This window comes from Oreochromis aureus, linkage group 5 (genome assembly GCF_013358895.1).
Source record: "Oreochromis aureus strain Israel breed Guangdong linkage group 5, ZZ_aureus, whole genome shotgun sequence".
NCBI lineage: Eukaryota > Metazoa > Chordata > Actinopteri > Cichliformes > Cichlidae > Oreochromis > Oreochromis aureus.
The window spans coordinates 17,714,792-17,737,286 of NC_052946.1; the positions used below are offsets into that span (position 1 = coordinate 17,714,792).

Below are 22,495 nucleotides of genomic sequence, written 5' to 3' on the forward strand. Positions count from 1 at the left end.
TGGAAAAAAGGTTTCCTGGTCTGCTAAGTTTCGATTTCAACATTCGGATGGCAGTGTCAAAATCTGTCTGAAAACATAGATCTATCCTGTTATATCAACAGTTCCAGCTGGTGGTGGTGCTGTAATGGTGTGGGGGATCTTTTCTTGGCACATTTTGGGCCCCAGCTGAGCATTGTTTAAACATCACAGCCTACACGAGTCACTGACCATGTCCATCCCTTTATGACCACAGTCTGTGGGGACGCAGTGTGTAAAATAATTCAAAGGGTATGAGATATCTGGAGTAATAACAGTATTCATTAGTAAGCTCAAGAATATCCAGACACTTGAAATGGTTAAATGCTTCTTTTTATTCTGCATTACTTATACATAAAGTATAAAACAAAGTACAACAAACCAAAATAGAAAATAAGTGAGAAAATGGGAAAGTGTACCACCTTTGTATTATTTTTTTTTAACTATACGAGTTGAAACACCTCTGTAGCAATAAAGATTAATCAGTGGATCACACCTTCTTGGAGCAAGTTTAGATTTCACCAAATAATTAAAATACAACATACTAAAGTGTGCATACACAAAACATTGACAGAACAACTCAAGAGATGAATACAGTCTTAAGTACACTACTGGTTAAATTTCTTCAGTCCTCCGTTCTTAGTAATTACAAAATGTATAAGCATCATGTTTATTTCACCAGACTGTGCAAGCTTTGAAAGGAAATTGCACCGTCGTCGGGATTGCATAGTGTGTAAGAACTCTGACGGAGAAAAAAGAGTGGAAACCAGAAGAAGCCCTTGTAGACTTCCCAGTGAAGCAGGTTGATGGTAGATGGACACTGGTTGTCAGTTACCCCTCTGTATGCTTATTAGGTTTGCAACGCCTCATTTTGACAAATGTCTACATTTTATGGGTACTCTTCACAGATTGCACCACGGGACCAGCTGGTCCATCCCTGTCCTCGGAGTTTTGTTCCCTGAATATACGGTTTCAAACATATTTAAATCCCCTCCCTCCCCCACATTTGTGCCTCAAGACAAGATGTGCCTCGAGACAATTCCTTCTTGTGCTTGGCTGAGTCATGCAAACATTCTGCTGCAAATGTAGGATGCAGTGTTAAAGCTAAGATGAAGTGCTATTAGTTTATATATATATATATATATATATGTGTGTGTGTGTGTGTGTGTGTGTGGATTTAAAACTAGGCAAAAACAAGTATCAAGCTGTAAAATTACATCACATACTTAATGTAACATCGAACGGGGATAAAGTCCACACAGTAGAAACCTGCTGTTAAGTACCACCAGTGCAAAGTGCAGTCATTAAATGATTATCATTCCCAGTTATGTTAAATGAATAAAGTTGTTTCTAAAATGTTTGGCATGACTGAATGTTATAATAAAACTACAGCAAAAGTCCAAACAGAACAAAAAAACAAAAAAACAATTACTATATACATGTTGATATTAAAGGTTCATCACTGAAACAGTATAATTCGAAACAAACAACCTTTTACTTCTCTGAGGAGCACAAGGAGAAGCACAAGTTTGCAGGAATCCAACCAGTTTGCAAATGTATCTAGCTGCTCTTTTTTTAAACCAGTTTTTCTGCATTACTTTCGTTGTCAATCAAAGATGTTTTAAATCTGGCTAAGCTCTGCAGATGGATTCACGAGTGCTTCTAAAAATCCAGTGACTGAACACAGAAAATAATCCAGATACATAACGACGGTACTAACAGCATTGCTTTTGCCATTCAGAGTTAACTATTTACAAAGTCGCACAAAGACAAAACACAGTTTGAATGAACTGTCTAGCAATGAGGGGGAAACGGGCTGAACTTTTACACACTTGCTCTATTGTGTATAACTAAACTTAGAAGGGCATGGCTCTTTTGCAAGTACGATGGTAATGTATATGAACACTTGCGGGGCCTGCTTTTTCTTACAAAATAACCTGGTAGCCTGAAAACAGTCATAATATTGGTTTTAGCCTTCTCCATAGACACTTGTTTTTTTTTCCCACAGCGGCTGATAGAAAGTTTCCTGGCATTACCAGTGATAGTTCAGCCAAGATTCATCACACGCATGTTCCTGAACCATTTATAATGCCTCATTGTTATAATAAAATAGAGATTTTTTTTTTTTTGTGAAAGTGCAATGTTAAATTCATCCTGACTAATAATGCTTTAAAGTTATTTACCTTTATCCTCCATTACATAGCTAGTGTACCACTTCGAAACTGTTAAACTGTATTTACAATCTTCTTTCTGCTACTGTTGTAATCTCCCTGTTGGGTTGTTTATCTACAAACCATCAACCGAGAGAGCTGAGTAAGCATCTATACATTTTTACAATTAAAAATATCTATACAGTTACGTACAGTATCTAAAATAAAAGGAGGCCCTCGTAAGTACAGTACAGAATATGGCCTCTTTCATCTTTTGCTTTGATCCCTTTGGATATCTACCAGGATTTCAACTACTATTCAGACCCAAAGGAGAATCAACAGCCGTTCAGGGTAAATTCTTAAAAATTAAGTTAGGAATGTATGGCTGTTTTAAAGTTTTATAAGGCAAGAAATATATTAGGGCAGGAAAATCTATTTGGCTTCATTATTAAGGGAAAAAAAAAGCATTTTAATGTACACAGACTTGCTGTTATTTTCACAGTTTGCCCTCTTATTCATCTGTATTAGTGATAAATGTCGAGGGCTCAGCACATGCGTTTGTGTGCATCTGAAATGTAAAAATATTTCAAGTTGCAGATTGAAGTGCAGTAGCGCTGCGTAGACACAAAAGGGAAGGTTTTTGTGGTAACGGCATAATAAAAGGATGGATTTTCACAAAGATTTAATAAAAAATGGTCCTGTTGTATGTGTTGTTCCGCCCCTTCTGCAGAACAAAAAAGAAAAGAAAAGGAGCAGCAGGGACTTTTTCCTTTTTTGCTTCCAATGTGCGACATGCACATGTTACCTCTTCCCCAAAATTCTATATATTGAAGAAAAAAAAACAAAACACAGTGAACAACTCCAAGCATCACAGATCCAATCACAGACATGCATGTGGCCAAGATATGCTGGTGTCACACAGGGCTAGGTGTCAGTATATGTGGTTCATGCTTTTGCCTTACACCTCAACCAAGCCAGTAGCCAGATGGCGGGATGATGGCTGAAAAAAAAAAAAAAAGTTTTTTTAAAATCCCAGAACACCACCACAAGCGCTCACATGTTGTAAGCAACATAGATAGGATCCAGCTGGTCAGCGAGGAAAGAGTCACGAAGGTGCATGCGTTGCTTTTCTCCCCTGGAGTTGATCGGTATGACGCCGGGGTCAACAATAACCACCACACCCACAATGAGGTGGTGCTCCTCCAGCACCACGTTGGTTATCAGAGGCACCAGGTCCAACGCATCCTGCTCTGAACCACACAGCTCCGACACCACCACCAGCAGGTTGGTCCACGTAAACACAGCACTGTGAGGCACAAAGGACGAGGCACTTAACAGCAGTGTCACGATGAGGAATAATAAAAACTAAAGGATATTACGTTGTGATGACAGCCTGAAATGTAATGTTTTATTAAGGCAGTGGAGTTCCAAAATTTATACACAAAGGCCCAATTTTCTGCTTTTACCTTTATGTTTTCTAGGTTTAGCAATAATAGGAAACTGGGAAGAACCCATGCTGCTGCTCTTTTTGGTAATTATGTTTTCACAAATGAAAAAAGTGAGGTTCTTTTCTCAGTTGCTCCTCCTTTGTAATTAGCTCATCACGTCTTGTATTTCTTTCTCCCACAAACAACAACAAAAACAGCTTATTTCTAAATAAATGTAGACATAATATTTTCAATGATTATCTGCAAGGTTTATATTTCTATCCCTATTAGTACCAGCCAGGCTTTTTACTCACGCCAAGGAGGTTATGTTTTTGGCAGCGTTTCTGTGTGTCTTTCTGTCTGTAAACACGGTAGCTGGAAACATTTTGAATGAATTCTGATAAAACTTTGTAGGGTCATGTTAATGATCCATTAAAATCTGGCTTAAATCCATTAAGTTGTTCAAGGTCAGATTAATGATTTATTGGTCGAGAATTGACAAGAATCTCAGAGGTGTGGTATGTTTTGTCAAGATACAGAAAGTACTGTGTAAACACTTAAAATATGACTTCATACGTGACCTCTGACTTATCCTTGAGAGTCAATAGATTCCTCTGAAGGTCGAAATGATATTAATGCTATATTGACTTTGTTTGCATTGACAGCATATAGGCACATGCAGGGATGCTCATAACATGTCTTTTATCCTTAAAACTATGTTTATAATTGCACTGCCTTTATTTGTGTTGACAAAATTTCGGAAATGATACTATTACATGGGTTTTTTCTAATATCACAATATATTATCACGATACATTTGACCTTTCCAACTGCCTTTTTTCTCACGTTAACCCCAAAATGTGTTACATATCTAAAGTACTGCCAAAAGAAAGAGAACGAGCTGCCTTTTTAGTTTGATAAATACTGTAGGATATTATTATATATTAAGCTCAAGTTATTCATGTCCGGTTATTACCCACTCCTACATTGTTAAAAACATTCAAGTGTGTGTCGGTGTGTGTGCACGCATTCGCACCTCTCAGCAATACTTCGGTGAGCCCGTGACACTGACGTTTCAATGTCAATAGGATGGTAGCGCAAGCCTCGTAGCTCCAATGTCTCATCCAGTGAGCCCACCACAAACAGAGCATCGTGTCGATCTGAGCACAGAAATGTAAACAATATAAGCAACACCCCCCCAAACCAATTCAGTCACATTAGAGCAAAATTTGTAATCGGTTACTGTAGGATCGAGGTTACTTTAGTTTAATAAAGTTTATTTAAGTTTGATTTTTACGCTTTATCAGGTTTAAATCTGCAAACCTTGTTACATTAAACTTATCAGCACTATTCCATCAATATTTCTGAGTGCAGGTTTTAGCTCAGTTGGGGTCTATTTACCCCCGCTTGCATCCAGTAGCTCGGTCCTCTTCACAAAACCCAGGTATCCAGTTCTGGCCCATAAAGTGTGCGGGTCTCCGAAGCTGAGCTTGGTGTTGAAGTGATCGGCCTGAAGACTTTCCTCTCCGTATATGGTGTAGTAGCCACTGGCATTGTGAGGGCTGTTTACCCAGATCTAAGAGAAAGAAACATATGTCACTTTCAGAGAAAAATCTTCTCTAACTGCAGGTTTGGTCTCGATATGCGTGTGTGCTGCGGTCAAGGGTCTCTAACCTCTCCTAAATGAGAATCGCCAAGTGGGCCTCGCGTCTCTGGATTTACTATGATCACCCGAACACCTGGCAGTATCTAAAAGTGACAGAGAAACAAAGACACTAAATACAACTCTGACATGCTTTTCATTAAACCTCTCAAAAATTGAGAAAAAAAACAAAACAAACACAGGACAGCGTATAATGAGTTTCACCTTGCCAGACTCCATTAGAGGAAGACTCTGAGGTGCTCCTCTCTCCACCAGCCTCACTCTGCCAAAAACACAGGCAGCGCATTTATAAATATTCAAAGTTCTAATTAATCTTTGCGTATTAGACCATGTCAGGGATTTTCCTGCACAGAGAAGTTTCTGATGCCAGTGAGGTTTTAGCCAAAGCCAAAGAAAAATCTTTGGTGTTATTGTTTTTATTGTTTTTTCAGAAAAAAAAACCAAACAGTAAAATACATACAATTTTGTCAATAAACCTCCTGAAACCCTGAGTCCTCATACGGGAGCGTTACATTTTGGCTTTCCTGCACCTCATCCGTCATTCTGCTTAATAATGCATTTTATTCTTTGTGTCATTATATAAAATAAACTGTCTCCACATGAGGACATATGAGTTTTTTAAAAATATAAAACAACTTTATGTTCACATGTGATATTATTTTTTATATTAATCATGTCCAAAAAATCCCATTAAGCTAGAAAAAAAGTGTAAAGTAAGCTTTTACTAAATACTAGTTTACTTTAACTAACTTGACTGTTCTCACCTGTCATGGCGCAGGGACTTCATGTCCACATACACCGTACAGGGATCAGGACCAGTGGTGCCCTGAAACACACACGCATAAAAGAACAGGTTTAAAGAGGTCCCACTTCTTTCTCATTTGATCTATGATCAACATCTCTGTCCTGCTGGTTGGTGTACCTGCAGGCAGATGGCCAGGTTAACTCTGGAACCAAAAGCAGTGCTGACAGCTCTGGACGACAGCCCGACATCCTTAAACAGTTTGGAGAAGGAGTGTGTGAGGGCAAGACGAGGGCGTTCCTCTGCTATCACCACGCAGCTCCGCACACATGACAGGTTCACACCACGGGCCTTAAACAAACGTGCAAAATGATCAAACCCATGATGTTTTATTTTAAAAATAGCTGTATTGTTTCTCTTCCTGCATGTTGAGTCCTAACCTTGAGTAAATCTGTCTGAGTACCCAATCCCTTAGTGCAGAGCTCCATGACAGAGTAGGAGCAGAAGGTGTCTCTGATACGGTACTGACTGAGCGTGCTTAGCCACAGAGACAAGCTGGTCTCCAGCTCGAACGGAGGAATCAGGATTGACTGGTGACCTGAGTAGACACTGTGAGACAAAACATGTAGGTGAAAAAGTGGGGAAAGTCATACCTTTGTAAATAACCATGGAATATTGTAGATGACATTTTACAGTACCTTGCGAGGCACCATAAGACAAAGCCCAGACCACAATAAGGATCCAGACAGATGGCTATTTGGCGAGAGGAGTACAGCTCACACTGAAGCTTTATAGAGCGGCAAAGTGCGCTGACTGCTGCATGAGAGATCTGACAAAAGACAAGAAAAGATAAAGAATTAATTTTTTCTACGTTTTATAAACCAAAGTAAAGTCTTCATAGATATCTGCCACTTGTATATGATCAGAAACTTATTTTTACATGCTTTTATGTGCATCTGTGACTCTAGTGGATTACAAAAAGAAAAATGAGACCCTGCTGATTCCTGCTAGCGTTTTAATACTACTCTACTACTGCTATAATGTGTGAGATGGTCATTAACAAGTTTAAGATACAGCCAACACGAAATTAAAAAATGACTACAGAATTGATGCTAACATTTGGTTTAAAATAGCGCTGTGACAGAACACTGTATTTTTACACAGTCTTTTTCATGAGGCAAAATTCATCCTGTAAAAGCTCCAGTCAGTAGAGGAGACGGTGTCGTATAAAAAGTCACGTGTGTCACCTTGACTCCAGTGAGCATGCCTGTTGTGGACACGCTGAAATCCAGATAAGCTATCATCTCTGCTGTGGGCGGCTTATAGATCTGTGGAGGCCGGCGGCGAGGAAGGTCATCTGCAAACACGAATAGTGCGGGTTTTACAGCGCTGTGCACAAAGTAAACTTAAGATAATATTGAGCAATGATGACGCAACAAAAAGAAATCCTTCAACAGACATGTCTTATTGCTCTGATAATGTGCGCACGGTGGTGACCATTTCATTCAAATTTAAAAGCTGCTAGAAAGACTATTAAAGGAGAGATATAATATATATAGAAACACTGAGTCCAGATAGAGGACAACTGCAAGCAACAACCAACTAAAAGTTCACCAAACAGGTGTCTATTCACAAATCTACCCACTGAGCAACTTGGATAACAATTGTAGAAAGCAGTGAAATGTCCAGCTTCCTGTTTTAGTGTCTCAGTGTTGCAGATTCTGTGTAAATGTGTAAATGTGTAAACCACTATACAATGAAGCTACTAATAAAAACAAAGTGTCATTAACCTTTAATTTTTGATTAATTTTGATCAACATTCTGGTAAATATAATAGTTTATAATAAAGAAACTGTTATATTTACCAGAATATTTACCAAAATGAATGAACTGTGAGGACAGTGAATCATCTTCCTTTAGAATGACTGACTTTCACATTACTGACTTATTATTCATAATTCTTTGATTCAAGGGTTAATAACTGAATACTAACTGCATACTTACATCTGGGTTGCAAATACTTGACGGTGTTTATAAAACATTAAAAATAGCTGGAACGTCTCCATCATACCAGCTGGCACCACAAGGGGGGGCCTGATTTGGCCCATGGCTTGTAACCAGAGCATCATGCAGTACTCAGATATGTTCAGGCTTGATTAACATACTATGAGTATTTATTACCTGTGTCAATGATTGTTGGCCAGGTTTTAATATTAACAGAAGCAGCTGCCTCTTTGGAGCGCAGAGTCCTCATGAGGTTTTGTGTCGTAAGGATGCACGCAGCTTTACTGACCTGGTAACAAAACACATTTGAGTGGAAGCATGAACAACACAGCAGTTGGAATCATTTTTGTTGTAAAAGTGTGAACAGAACATTCCATCAGCGGGTCGATTACAGTTAAAAAGTGGAAACTATGATGGACACTGTAACTGGACCCACTTCATGAGCATAATTTGCTCTCGGAATCAATGTAGCTTGTAGATGGAAATTATTTCAGGAAACTGGATGCCATAAATATCTGTTAAAATCTAATGAAGCGCAAAGAGGCGCCAAGTAGTTGTAGAGTTATTTTTGGTGAAAGCATAAGCAGAAGTAATCCAGTGTCTGTACGTGTTTTTTTAGTCCTGATATCTACATGAATGAGACCCTGCTTAGGATTAAATGAAAGAACAGGCATAAATGCATGTAACCACATGCACTTACGTCAATGATCATGCGGACAGTAGGCAGCGTGGCTGCCAGGTTCTGAGGGTGCGGAGGCCTGACGTTTACAGGAACACATCCAGCATAGAGACAGCCATAAAAAGCAGCAATCAAATCGATCCCTGAGGGAAAACAAACGGAGGAAAATCATTTCATAACAATGATGACGGAAGGAACACTTAGACATGGAGCTGGAGGCAGAACCCACCAGGAGGATAGAGCAGCACTACATTCTCTCCTGTGTTGATGCTGCCTTTCTCAGTGAGCGCTGCAGCTATCTTCTCAGCTCGCTTGTGAAGCTGGATGCAGGTCGCCGTCCCCACTGTCACACCCTGAAGGACAGGTGACAGTAATGTTATTATTATATATTGTTTTTGTCAGTCACATAGATGATGTACTGTGTTTTGCAGTGTATGGACAGATCAGTTTGGTACCTTGGCATTAAGAAGAATGTAGAGAACGTGGTCTGGGTCTGTCTGTGCCCTCCATTGTAGTGCTTCTGTCAAATACTGATGCTGTTATTGAATAAGGAACATAATTACACACTGTAAACTGAGGGTTTTTTTTGTTTAAGTGTATAAAATATTACAAACCCAGCCACTGAGGGTAAATACAGGAAGGGTGGTGTTGAAAAAAAATAATTTATTAGGGTCTAAATTTAAAATAAATAAACAAAGCGGTGCTTACACCGAGTGTGCTGTCTGAGAGCTGCCTGGTATAAATGATCTGAACAAGAATTTATAGCACACTAAGCCAATATAGCTCTTATAATAATGAACACTAACTTAGGATGTGAAAGGTGCATCAGCAATAAAAAAAGGGTGACATTTATGGAAGGTGCTTTTTTTCTGAAATACCAAAAAATTAAAAACCCATGCAAATTCTTGCTTACGTCAGAACTGAACAAAAGCACACGAACTAAAACCACAATACAATACAGATTCGAGCATGACCAGAATAAACGAGGGTGGGGAACATGCCAGAGAGGGTCGTGATTCTTACCATCACAGTGGGCCACATACAGAGCTACATCCAGAGAGTGACGAGAGAAGAGAGAAAGAAGAGTCCAGATTTTTCTATAAAACTGAGCTCTGGCTGACGTAGAGCCATTGTTACAGTGGCAGCTGAAAAGTTTCAGTGTTTCCTATTTTAACACACTTTGCTGAGCATTGCTGTTAATCACATGTACAGGCTTCCTGCGGCTTCTGAAAGACTTGCATTTAGCTCTTTTGAAAAACAGGAATGTGGTTAAAAAGGCTACAGTCACACTGCAAGAATCAGTGCAAAATTCTGATATAGTTCTTGCATAGATTCATCCATTCACATTTTCATTTATTTCAGATTCCAATTAATGTGCAGTAGACGCCAGAACATTTTAACCAGTGCCAAAGAGGATGAGAAGATGAACATTTTATGGCCTGTCAGGAATAGAAATATTGTCCTGCTATTAGTTGCTGCTATTTTTATAATCATCATTAACATTTCAGTATTAATAGTGAGGTTGCATTCAGATGCATTCAGATGTTCAAATATATGGTTATAGCCTTTATTACAGGTCCAAAGAAGAACCATTTTAAATGGTTCTGTTGAATCTATAATTTAAATGTTATTAATGCTTTTATGATCTCTGTGTAGAGGGCAGAGACAGGACAATACTCTCTGTGCCAAAATGAGACAGGAAACAAAACGCGTCTGCAGAGCATGTTTTGCAGAAGTGAAACTGAAGCCAGAAGTTTAAGTGCAAGGGTGTTTAGTATGCATTTATTGCGGATTAAGCCTTAAGCAGTTGTGGTAGATTGAAACAGTTGTTTATATATTTCACATATAAGTCAAGATCATTACACACAGGATGGCCTTAGCCTGGTTGGTTGCTTAAGTTGAGGTCAACTAAGGTTCAGAAAGCAGATGCAAACTCTGCACGTACACACAGACAAATAGTGAGAGGTCATGACACGTACGTAGCATACACTGCAGACACATACACACAGAAATGCAGAAGTGTGCCGACGTACTTAGAGGAAGTGCACCAGACGAGCGACAGCGAAGAGGGAAGCACCGACCCGAAGACAATGTTTTTAGAGCAATGTTAAAGGTCAGGGAACATTTTGTGGTTTGGATTGACGTAAGCTGTACTATTGTCTATTTTTGTAAAAGAGGGGGCTTTGTTATTGTACCCATATAAAACCTTGTCTCATGATTGTAAGTTCAGTTCAACACTGATTGGGTTGTTGAACTCACACATGTGTTCATTAAAATGCCGTCTAAATTGCACACGCCTGGATCTGTGGTTTTTATGGATTCTTCTCTCAACATTGAACCCTAACATTTGGGGCTCGTTCCGGTGAGAGAGAGGGAATGTTGGGGTTTTGGTGAGATCCGGGGTCCGTGGTAATTGGACGGGCAGACGGTAATCAGTGGTGAAAGTGAGCAGGCATTCCCGGGGCATTTAAAGGTAAGACACTGCCTGTTGAAATATATTTCCAAAAGGTGTCACATTGGGCATGTCAAATTAAAGTCTACTCACTGGAATTACTGGTAAATGTCTGTTTTTAATTTTGGCGAAATTTTGATGAAGTTTACCGGTTGAAGTAATGATAATGAAGTATAAGTGACAGTACTGAGTAATGAGAATAAAGGAATGAAAAGAGAATTAAAGCAGTTGGACTGCGAAGTGAACTTTAGAATGATAGGAATTTGGTTATCGTGTGGGTTCAAGTCCCATTGGTTATGCAACCCTTAAGAACTTTCTCGGAGGTGACGCTCCCTGCTGGATAGAGAAATCTATCCTTCACCTAGCGATGACTAGGGATAGTTTCGGGCAACATCCGAAGAGGACTGGGGAATCTCTAAAACTGTTGAGGGTTGTCCTCAATCTTAATCCTGTGTTGGGTGTAGATTGTTGTTTCAAATTATTCTAAATTTGTCTAGGACGACAGCGGCGTCTGTTAAGAAGCGCATAGCCCGGACGTTGCGATCCCTCCTCGATGCGGACGCGCATTGTTGACCTACCGCGAGTAGGGTTAGCTCGGTTTGGCTTGACCGTGGGGTACAGGGCATCCTGAGATAAGCTAGGGGTTCAAGTCCCCTATTCTTGCGCTTTTTGGCTACCGGTAAATTAAGTTAGGGCTAGAAATCTGGACAGAGCAGTTCGAGTCTGGTCTGGTGAATTGATTGCAAAAACCTGAGGTTTGCCCGTTCGAGTCGGTTATGGTAAATTTTCGAAATTTGTAGGAGCGACAAGGCCTAAAAAAAATCTGTGCAGTTGTAATTTAAGACGTCTGTAATATAAAATATGAGATCTATGAGTAGGATCAGTCTCTGTGTCAGTCATGCACAGCGGAAGTGCACTGATTGTGTGTGTAAATGCAAATGAGCAGCAGTGACGCGCAGAGAGGGTGGTTTCAATTTTGAGAGGACTGAGAGCTTTTTGCTAAATGCCTGTATATAAGAGCTTATTATGAGAGTGTAAATACAGTGTGAATATATTAGTGTGGATGCATAGTAAATGACTGAATTTTGATAGATGTATATTTCGTGAGCCATAAATGTTGGTGTGTTTTATTTTTTCAGTTATGTGTGTGGGGAGAAGCCGTGAGGATGATGAGAGGTTTCAGTTTTCTTTTTCTTTTCTTTTGACTTGCTCTTTCTGATCATGGAAGGCATGTCCAAAATACTCGTATGAAAGCGTATTTCGAGTGATTTTAACTGTGTGAGTGCTGTCAGTATTTGATTTGAGTGACTCTGCGTGAGTTCTCTGAGTGAGAGAAAGGCAGTGCGTGTGAGACGATTTATGGCGTCTGAAAGAGGTGAGAACTTTTAAAGGTGTGTATGGAATAAAGGAGTGTGAAATATATTTCTTGGGTGATGAAAAAGTAGGATGTGCTAAAGTTTGAAAGTGTTTTTAATTCAAGAAAACAAAAACAAAGGAGTTAGATTAGTTTGAGGAACAGGAAATATTGCTCTGTGTATCGGGGCTGCAGCAACAGGAAATAGTGAACAGGAACTGTGCATGCCCATATATGGGAACTGAGTGTGTGCAGAAAGAACACAGAGAGACAGACGAGGAAATGGGAGCAAATGAAGCCTTTAAGAAAAAATGAATATAATACTAATTATATGGTCAATACAGGTGGGCGTCTTTCAACTTTGCAACCTTGAGTTCAGCAGCAGAAAAGTAGATTAAAAGAATTGGGAGAATAAGCCAGTTTTGGCTCGAAATTGTGCGGCTGGATCTCTCACTTTGTCCCTGAAGCGGAGAAGAAGTTCAAAGGACAGTCAATCGCCTGATGAAGACCGATAGAACATCGTGGATTTGAATACAGCAGGCAAACGGCAGTGCCACTGATCCATTAACCCTGATGACGACTGACGACCAGCAGCAGCATGTAAGAGTAATGTAACATGTACTGTGAAAATACAGGCTGGGCAGTTGAACAGTGGGATAAAGAATTGTGGAAGAGCACTGGACATTGAGTGATATTTTGCCATGCTGGGACTTAAATCTGAAAGAAAGACTGTAAAGAAACAGAGAAGAAGACAACAGCTGAGTTGAGACTGTGTTTGCTGGAGCTTTGAAGCCCGAACAGGACATTGTGCAGAGAGGACCAGTGAGAGATGAAGCTGGACGAGTTTGACTGCGAGAATATAGGATATAATTGGATTGAAAATTGAAACCTGAACTCATGAATTGTTTAGGGATGTCCACTACAGCATAACAAAGAGGTAAACATTAGAAAAGGTAGGAATAATGAACGAAAATAATTGTCATTACCTTAATGAATAGAAAACACACATACAAATTGTTACATGTGAGATTATTTTTGAAATGAATCAGAAGTGAGATAGTTTGAGTCTAAAGCTCAGTGGTGAAATGCATAAATTAAATATGAATATATCGGATGCAATGAAGAAACAGCTTACACGTAGTGTACATTAACATGAATACATCGCAAGGCAACGAAGAACTCAATGAGTTAATTTAATGAAGAAGCAGTTTACACCCAATTAACATAAAATGCAGGGAAGAACACGCTTACATGCATGGCATAATTGGTGTTTCTGATCAGAGATAGAGAAATGGGTTATTTAACCACTGGTGATAATAATGAAAATGTCTTAGTTTGTTATTTTCAGGGTAAAAGCAGACCCAGGCCAATTCTCCAGATGCAGGAGTCTGAAGAAATTACAGGTTAACATGAATGGATATGTTAAGGCAAGTTTCTGGTTGAATTGTTCACAGCATGATGTGTCCAGGAACCTGAAAAGCAAGCCCCAGCTCCTGGCTGAAGACTAGGAGTGCTTTATTTAAGGTGGGAAATCAAAATGTGGGTTAGTAATTGGGGAAAAAGAAAACTGACTGCTTAACTGGAGAGTGGGGAAGAAGTCTGGGAGACTGTGAAGCCATAGATGCAAAATAACATATACCCATACACACACAAACAGAAAATGCATTAACCTTATAAAGACAAGCTCTTGAAGCTTAATGAACAGGTATTGATTTAAAACCTGGCTAAGAACATAAGCATATGCAATGAAGATCTGCTTGCTGCTTGTATGAGTGAGAGAATGGTGTGAATGGTTAATACAATTGATGGAAAGATTTAAAATAGATGGAAAAACAAAAGAAAAGTGTCTATAAGAGTGACTCAGGAGTGCTCTTGCACTGATTTATCAAAGTAAGTGATTAGTATAGAAAGAAAATGAAAATAATTCAATGATGTGATAAGGTTTAAAAACATGTATTCCTCTTGTTAAGTTGGCTGTTGAGCTGTGGGTTTATGCAAATTAGCTGGAGTGAGTGAGTGACAAAGACACTTCCTGTGTGTGTGTGTGTGGAGGCTTTCGGTTCAGTTCAAGAGAGAGCAGTGGCTGTTGAAGAGTATTGGGAGAAATATATAATGGTAAAGTATCAGGATATTTGATTACGGTGGTCAGGTCTGTTCAGAGGGCAGATTTGGACAGGAAATTTATAATTTAAGGATGATATGTGGTTGAAATTGGTTTTATCTTGTGCTGAATGAAAACGGTCTTTGATCTTTTGACGAGGTTTTCGTGTGTTGAACGGGTGAAATTTAAGATTGTTTCAGATTTTTGAGGCTGTTGTTTTATTTCCAGAGAGGGTGTTTCATTAAGGCAGGGATAGGTCTGAGAGGGGCCCCAAAAATTTTTGTAGTAGTAAGTGCACTCAGGAAAAAACCTGTCAGGTGATTTTGTTTGGTACTTTGATGAGCTAATAATCAGCTCTCTTTTTCATTTTTGTTCTAAGCAGGCCTGGAAGAGAGTGAACGGACGGCGCTGACAAAATTACCAAGTAACGAAAATCAGGTGGGCTTTACAGAATTATAATTGATTACAATCAGAGACGGATGGGCGGCAAGTCTCTGTCTAAAAATGGGTTGTATCGATTCAATCCAGTCAAAAGTATAGAGAACTATTTTCCTAAAAGGAAAACGAAATAAAACAAAGGATTGAGCTCATTTTGCTGATGTGGAGCATCTGATGACGCGCGCAGAAGGCTGCAGTATCAGCAAAAATATCAGGTGTGAAATGCGTGTGAGTGAATGTGAGTGAGGGGACCAAGGGGAAATAAATGAAAGGACAAGTGGGAGACTTAAATCTGGGGATGCTGATTTTGGGTTGCTGATGTATGTTTGGAGAAAATTTCTTTTACTGGGGTTAGATTATGGGATTACATTATATTGTTGGGAGAATGCAAAATGCTAAAAGGGAAACATTGGTTGATGAGATTCAAGTTACCATTAACTGAGGTAACACATGATTAATAACTGTGCTGTTTAAGTTTATTTTGTGTCATGACACAGATTGGATCACATAGGGGAGAGTTGAGTAAAGGTTTTGTTTTCAGGAAATTCCAAGGATCCAGAGTTCAATGGAGCAACGAGTTGGAGGAGATTTGACATGATGATTAAATTGATTTTGTTCCTTAAACACAGGTTTTCAGGGCTGGAGCAAAACACCGGAGAGGACAATTGCTGAGCTGTTCTGAGAAATGAAATGACTAACCTTTTTCCTTTTGATTTGTTAAGCTTGGGTGGAGCATGTTGAGTTTTTGCCACATGAGATGTGTCAAAAAGAGAGGGGTTTAAGATTTAATTTGTTTAATGTGAAAGGGGTTTTACTAGGATTTTATAACGATTGGGGTTGTTTGATAATTTAGATATGGTAAAACTGAGGCAGAGATTGTTAATTCTAAAGAAAGGAGTAAAATGAACTGAATTCTGTTTAGAAGATAAATTGCTGGGGTTAAAAAGAAGTTGTACACCAAATTTAAAGGGGAATTGTGGGAATAAAGGATATGCTTTGGGAAAATAGTGAACATTTTATGAGTAGAAAATGTGGGATTTTTTTTTGATTTTAGGATAAGTGGTAACAGTGACATAATGTTAGAATGTTGTTATTTTAGGGTAGTGGAGAGCTTTTTATGAGGATGTTAAAAGTCTCGCTGACTCAAATGAATAATATTGGAGATTATATATGTAGAAATGATTTTTCATACACATTGCATTTTGGGGCCTTTAACGGAGTTGTGGCTCAGAGAGTCGTCTCTTGAGGGTCATAAACTTTTGGTTAACGTTATGATTAGCCAATCTACTGTGAGAATGACCTGAGTTTTGAAGGATTGCACACGCTTACAGACATACAGAGTTCATCAACACACAGGACAGTATTGATTTGAGGCCTAGGGCCTGAAATTCCTTTAGCTTTTAACTGAATTTGAGTTGGCCCAATAACAAATGACAGAAAGAGGAACTGAATAGGAGTTTTGCTTGTAACTAAACTGAGTGACATATAAAATATTGAGATAACAGATGCAGCTCTAACTTAGTCCTCTTATATAAAAAGCAGTTACAGAATACAGAAATACAGAAAACAGAAGCAAAGGGAGAAAGCTTATATATGTTGGTTAAGTCTGATAAAGTTTAAGTTAGAGGAGGCATTACATTAGAAGCAGCAAAATGAAATAAAATGATATATTCAAACAGGTTATTACCCAGAAAATGGGAGTTCAAAATACTGTTAGAGTTCAGTTTTTAGCTATGATGAAGTTTATCTAGAAGCAATTAACTAGGTGCTTACACTTAGTGATTAAAGTGGTTGTTTTTTCTTTGATCCTTTTAGTAGAATAAGCCGTTATAATGATTTTATGATGATTTTGCTGGTGAGAGGTGACTTTAGATGAGAGGCACTTGCAGCAGCAGGGACAGTTTTGTGCACAGGATGTTGATGATCAGATAAGGAAAACAGGAAACGTATGACAGCAGTGCTGTAAGACTGTTAGAAAGCTGTAGATTGAGATGAGTGATGTTTAAGATTATATAGGAATAAAAGTCAAAACCAAATACAAAATTAGGTTCATGTTTTGAGTAACATTAGGTTTGAATAAAGAAGACAATTGAGGGACATAAGGCAGGGAAGCCGTACTAGGGAGGAAGGGTTCTGTTTCCTTTGCAGGTGGCCAGATTTCCACTAGAGTGGGACCCAGAAAAGGGACAGACCACTAGAGATTCACAAGTGTAAGGGTCTTTCACCGGGTATGAGTGGGTTCTGGGGTGAGGGAGGAGTGCTGATTGAGCTCTGCTCGCACTCTTATTCTCTCATGCCCCTGATCAACTTTAGGCTCGCTGATACTTTGGTGTGATTAACCTCAAGCATGAGTGTTCTCAAGTGGGAGCGGGCATTTTATAACTAAGACCACCTAGATGACATGAGGTTGTCTGATTTGTTAAGTCACAGGATGCCAAGAGAGGGTCAGAGCTAAGAACAGTGATCCTAAATGTCCATGATGTCTGGGATGGACAGGGGAGCAGCTGAATGGGCCAAGCAGTGACCTAACACACAGTATGGTGACCTCTTGTGGTCAAGAGGTCAAGAGTGGGAGTGTCAGGAATAGAAATATTGTCCTGCTATTAGTTGCTGCTATTTTTATAATCATCATTAACATTTCAGTATTAATAGTGAGGTTGCATTCAGATGCATTCAGATGTTCAAATATATGGTTATAGCCTTTATTACAGGTCCAAAGAAGAACCATTTTAAATGGTTCTGTTGAATCTATAATTTAAATGTTATTAATGCTTTTATGATCTCTGTGTAGAGGGCAGAGACAGGACAATACTCTCTGTGCCAAAATGAGACAGGAAACAAAACGCGTCTGCAGAGCATGTTTTGCAGAAGTGAAACTGAAGCCAGAAGTTTAAGTGCAAGGGTGTTTAGTATGCATTTATTGCGGATTAAGCCTTAAGCAGTTGTGGTAGATTGAAACAGTTGTTTATATATTTCACATATAAGTCAAGATCATTACACACAGGATGGCCTTAGCCTGGTTGGTTGCTTAAGTTGAGGTCAACTAAGGTTCAGAAAGCAGATGCAAACTCTGCACGTACACACAGACAAATAGTGAGAGGTCATGACACGTACGTAGCATACACTGCAGACACATACACACAGAAATGCAGAAGTGTGCCGACGTACTTAGAGGAAGTGCACCAGACGAGCGACAGCGAAGAGGGGAAGCACCGACCCGAAGACAATGTTTTTTAGAGCAATGTTAAAGGTCAGGGAACATTTTGTGGTTTGGATTGACGTAAGCTGTACTATTGTCTATTTTTGTAAAAGAGGGGGGCTTTGTTATTGTACCCATATAAAACCTTGTCTCATGATTGTAAGTTCAGTTCAACACTGATTGGGTTGTTGAACTCACACATGTGTTCATTAAAATGCCGTCTAAATTGCACACGCCTGGATCTGTGGTTTTTATGGATTCTTCTCTCAACATTGAACCCTAACAGGCCACGTCTGCCGGCAGTGTGATCGAAGCTTGGGTTATCAGACTTCAGTGCTCATAGTTCTAGTACCTTTCGGACCAGATCCTGATCTTCAATCAGACCGAGGTCTCTCCCTGCAGCCTGGGCAATCCTCTTCCCTGCCACCAGGTTTCCCACCATGACGGATGCAGGACCGACACCAACTACAAGACAAAACAGTCCGAAAGAGATAAAGTGAAATAAAGCAGGAGGTAAAAACAAGACAGGGAGGCCAGGCCTCAAAATTATTGAAGCTGTGTGAGATCATCTTGACACAGAAACAAACAAAAGGCAGCATCGAGAGAAGAGCTTTGAATGTCCTTCAAGAAGCCTGGAGAACTATTCCTGAAAACTACTTAAAAAAAAAATAAATAAATAAATAATAATAATAATAATGATGTATACTTTATTGATCCCCGTGGGAAAATTCCTCTCTGCATTTGACCCATTCACTAAGTGAAGTAGTGGGCAGCCACTGGGCGCCTCAGGGGTACCTCAGGGAAGCTGTTCAGTGGATTCGAACCCCCGACCTTCCGATAATGGGGCCACCACTCTACCTACTGAGCTACCACTTCCCCAAAAAAATGACAGGAAAGCTTGTCTAAGAGAGTTCAGACTGTTTAAGACTGAAGGTCGTCAAACCAAATACTGAATTGTTAGAATAGTACAATCACTGTTTATTTAGTTGTCATGTATATTTGCACATTTCAATAAATTCCTGCTCTTATTTCACAGTTTCCTAGCAAGGCGCCTAGAAATGACGGGTGACTTAAGACATGTGCAGATTACTGCATGTATATCCTTATGACTGCACGGCAGACCCATAGGTTTCCTACAAACTACATCTATAAACAGTCTCATTGCTGGACTCCGTTTAATAATTTATGCTAAATACGTTTAAATTATGAACCTCCTCACCGAGGCTTCGTTGGGCATAATCTTGTAAGAAATTGATGGGGATCATTCTCAGTCATGTTGAACAGAAGTTTGTGTCAGACAGACCTACCTGGCTGCTTCTGGCGGGGCTTGGGCAGGTTGGTGACACAGGTATGGGGACACATTAGGATGTTGCAGGGGTGGAGATTGCCCTCTAAGAAAAACTGCTTCGTGTCAGAAATGTGGATGCCGCCCAGCGGCGTTTTTGGTAAGGTGTTCGCCGGGACCAGAGCCAAGCAGTAGAGCCCCACTTGGTGGATGCTATCAATAGCCTACAGATGAAACCAAGCACTGAGATTAGATTTGCTGGGTAATGCTCTGTATGACAAATGATTTTATATAACTCCAAAGACTGAAGGTATAGAAGATTATATTGTAGACACACTGAATGGCTTCCATTCGAATGCTGTGGCTGAATTTACCTGAAGTACCCGGCTCATCCACTGGAAGCTGTCCTCCTCGCTCGCATCGGGCCTCTGCTCTGCCACAATTACAACCCTCTCATCATAGAACACCGTGACTGAAAACACAGCGATCCTGACACACACAAGGACACACAAACTCACTGAAGATTAGCCGGAAGACGTGGAAGTCAAACACAAATGAGCAGTTTAAAGCATACAGAAAGTGGAAATACTTTATCTTTCAATAATCCCTTCAGTTGTCAGTGTGGGGCCTGCTGCGTTTCCTCTATACCACTAGATGTCAGTAGTGATAAATAAGATTTGCACTTGACCCACCAAAGAGCTCTAAGATTATTTTCTTTAATCCATGAAGAAGAATTTTGACTCACCTGCCACGGTACACAGTCTTGACCGGCTCAACTGCAAGAGCTGTGGCCACCAGGTCGTCGGCGTTGTGTCTCCGCCCGCTCACCATCAGCAGGCCTTCGATCTTCCCCACCACGAAGATGAGACTGCCCTGTACGGAGCAAGTGATGCAACAGCAGGGTTGTTATACTGTTAGTGAGAGAGACGAATGGTTTCAGGTTGCCACAGAAGTGCTCTAATGAAAGAGTCCTACTTACTGGGCCAACAAACCCCAGGAGTCCAGATCGCACAAATGGAATCTCTCCAATGGGAACTCCGTTAGCGTTAACCGGTATCACCTGGACATGACGACACAAAGAAAGAACAGCAAAACACACAAAAACAGAATCAGCTTTAACTGCGTCCCTTACTGATGATGGTGGCAGCATGTGCAGTTTGAGTGTTGGTTATTCTGCTTTCGCACCTCAAAGGTGTTTTTCGTGAGTCCAGGCAGGCCGTAGTACATGTTGCCTCCTGCACGGGAGTTGATAATTATCTCTCCAATTTCGTCTGTTTTACACAACTGAGGCGGTCCATCTGGCTTAACGATACACATCAGAGCTGGAGGGACAAAAAGGCAAAGTTAAGAAAACACAGACTTCCTAATTTAAAATAATTCCCTTGATATTTCCGGCAGGTCTAACTGTAGTTCTTCCTTCTCAAAAATAAAGTTTATGTCAAAAATATGCAGGAGGACAATTTTATCTTAGATGTATAATTAAAAAAAAAGTCCCATTTTCATTTTTTGTTGCGTACGTTTATTCAGATTTACATGTTTTCTGTTATTTTTGCAGTTCCAAAGGATTGACTGGATTGACTGAAAGTGGGAAAGTGTAGACTTTCAGCTTAAATTTGAAGGGAATTTAATAAAAGAGTGGATTACTTGTTTTTATATGCAGTCCCCTATCTGAGCGTCATAAATATAAATGAACAAATTAACACAGTTACATCAAAATATTCATTTTAAAGACTGTGCTAAGGATCCTTTGCAGGAAATGGCTGCACGATGTCAGGAAGCAAACAGATAACACCAAAGAATGAGTTTCCTCCTTTGGGATTCTTTGTTGCCAGGCCTTTTGCTGCAATTGTTTTTATATTTTGTGGTTCTTTATGCCTTCAGTCTTTCCTTTCTTTACCTTAAAAAACTCCTGGGTTTCTTTATTCTATTTTTATTATTCATTTCAGCTTAAAGTACAACTTCAAACATCTGCTTAACCAGTAGTGACCCAAAGCTGCTGGGAACCTCGCACACTTATGCATCAGACTGCCACCAATGTTTAATCTTTGTTTTCTACTGCTGAGGCTTATGAGGGGCTTATTACAGGCTTGGATAATGACATGTCTGTCTCCTGGAGGGTTGATAAATGCTTTTTTTCTCTTTATGATGGAAAGGATCCCATGATCACTGACCAAATTAGTCCAGGTTCAAGTACAACAGTGCATCCTTTTACCCCCTCATTATTGTACCAACGTCCTAATGTCCTAGTTCTCTGGTGGAGATTCACCTCCACTGAGAGCTCCTTCAGTGTATGTTGTAGGTTCACAGATTAAGCTTTTAAAAATTAAATGCCACACTTGGAATCACTTCCAAACCTTTGATCTCATTCATTTATGAAGAAATATTAATGAATAGGCCGAGTTAAGTTTCCGTATGGATTGTCCAATTACACATGAGCCCAGATAAACAGGGCACTATATATAAAAATGGCAACAAGTTCTCAGTTGTTGGTACAATATTTCAGTTTGACCTCCTAAGTGAAAGCTTAAAGTCTGCATATTCATTACAAACTGTAACATGAACATGTGTTGGTATATAGCCAAAATAATAAACACTGTTTTAGTGTTCAAAACCCAACTGTTTATGTCATGAAGTCTTAGAAATAAACATCTGCCATGCAGATGAAGAAAAACCATTTTATCTGGATGTTGAAAAGAAGGGAAGATAATTATTTGAATTTCTAATTTTCTCATATGGTTATAATTTTATGATTATATTTTTGAACAACCTTGTTTGCCTCCATTTTCTTGGAGACGTGCAAAAGGTCAAACAGAAAGATTTCAGAGCTGGCGGCAACTAGGCCTATTACATTTTTACACTATAACCACACAACTGTGTGGTTATAGTGTAGGTGGTTATAGTTATTCAATATTGTAATCTCCTAATATGTATAGAAAACAGTTTTTTTTAAAAAGTGTCAGTCGTAATGGTCTCTTTTTTAGCAAAT

General features: G+C 39.5%; 1 protein-coding gene and 1 long non-coding RNA gene across 3 annotated transcripts in view; one reads left to right on the plus strand and one right to left on the minus strand.

The window, feature by feature from the left end:
• Positions 1 to 326: 326 nt before the first annotated feature.
• The window catches only part of dip2bb (disco-interacting protein 2 homolog Bb), a 54,251-nt gene continuing 32,082 nt past the window's right edge, over positions 327 to 22,495 (minus strand). The window contains exons 19-39 of one of the 2 annotated variants that reach the window (XM_039612321.1): positions 20,695 to 20,831; positions 20,489 to 20,569; positions 20,255 to 20,382; positions 19,884 to 19,998; positions 19,532 to 19,733; positions 18,577 to 18,689; positions 9,704 to 9,727; positions 9,136 to 9,216; positions 8,910 to 9,033; positions 8,702 to 8,823; positions 8,179 to 8,290; positions 7,245 to 7,354; positions 6,696 to 6,826; positions 6,438 to 6,606; positions 6,178 to 6,348; positions 6,020 to 6,081; positions 5,460 to 5,517; positions 5,267 to 5,341; positions 4,994 to 5,168; positions 4,629 to 4,752; positions 327 to 3,471 (exon numbers count right to left, since the gene is read on the minus strand). In XM_039612321.1, coding sequence (XP_039468255.1) covers positions 3,219 to 3,471; positions 4,629 to 4,752; positions 4,994 to 5,168; positions 5,267 to 5,341; positions 5,460 to 5,517; positions 6,020 to 6,081; positions 6,178 to 6,348; positions 6,438 to 6,606; positions 6,696 to 6,826; positions 7,245 to 7,354; positions 8,179 to 8,290; positions 8,702 to 8,823; positions 8,910 to 9,033; positions 9,136 to 9,216; positions 9,704 to 9,727; positions 18,577 to 18,689; positions 19,532 to 19,733; positions 19,884 to 19,998; positions 20,255 to 20,382; positions 20,489 to 20,569; positions 20,695 to 20,831 — 2,567 coding nt within the window. In that variant the 3' untranslated portion in view covers positions 327 to 3,218. The remainder of the gene's footprint in view (positions 3,472 to 4,628; positions 4,753 to 4,993; positions 5,169 to 5,266; positions 5,342 to 5,459; positions 5,518 to 6,019; positions 6,082 to 6,177; positions 6,349 to 6,437; positions 6,607 to 6,695; positions 6,827 to 7,244; positions 7,355 to 8,178; positions 8,291 to 8,701; positions 8,824 to 8,909; positions 9,034 to 9,135; positions 9,217 to 9,703; positions 9,728 to 18,576; positions 18,690 to 19,531; positions 19,734 to 19,883; positions 19,999 to 20,254; positions 20,383 to 20,488; positions 20,570 to 20,694; positions 20,832 to 22,495) is intronic. The other variant, XM_039612322.1, reaches the window with a different exon arrangement.
• LOC120440244 lies at positions 18,212 to 18,901 on the plus strand. Its single transcript, XR_005613097.1, has 2 exons — positions 18,212 to 18,275; positions 18,511 to 18,901. It is a non-coding gene; the product is annotated as an uncharacterized LOC120440244 (long non-coding RNA).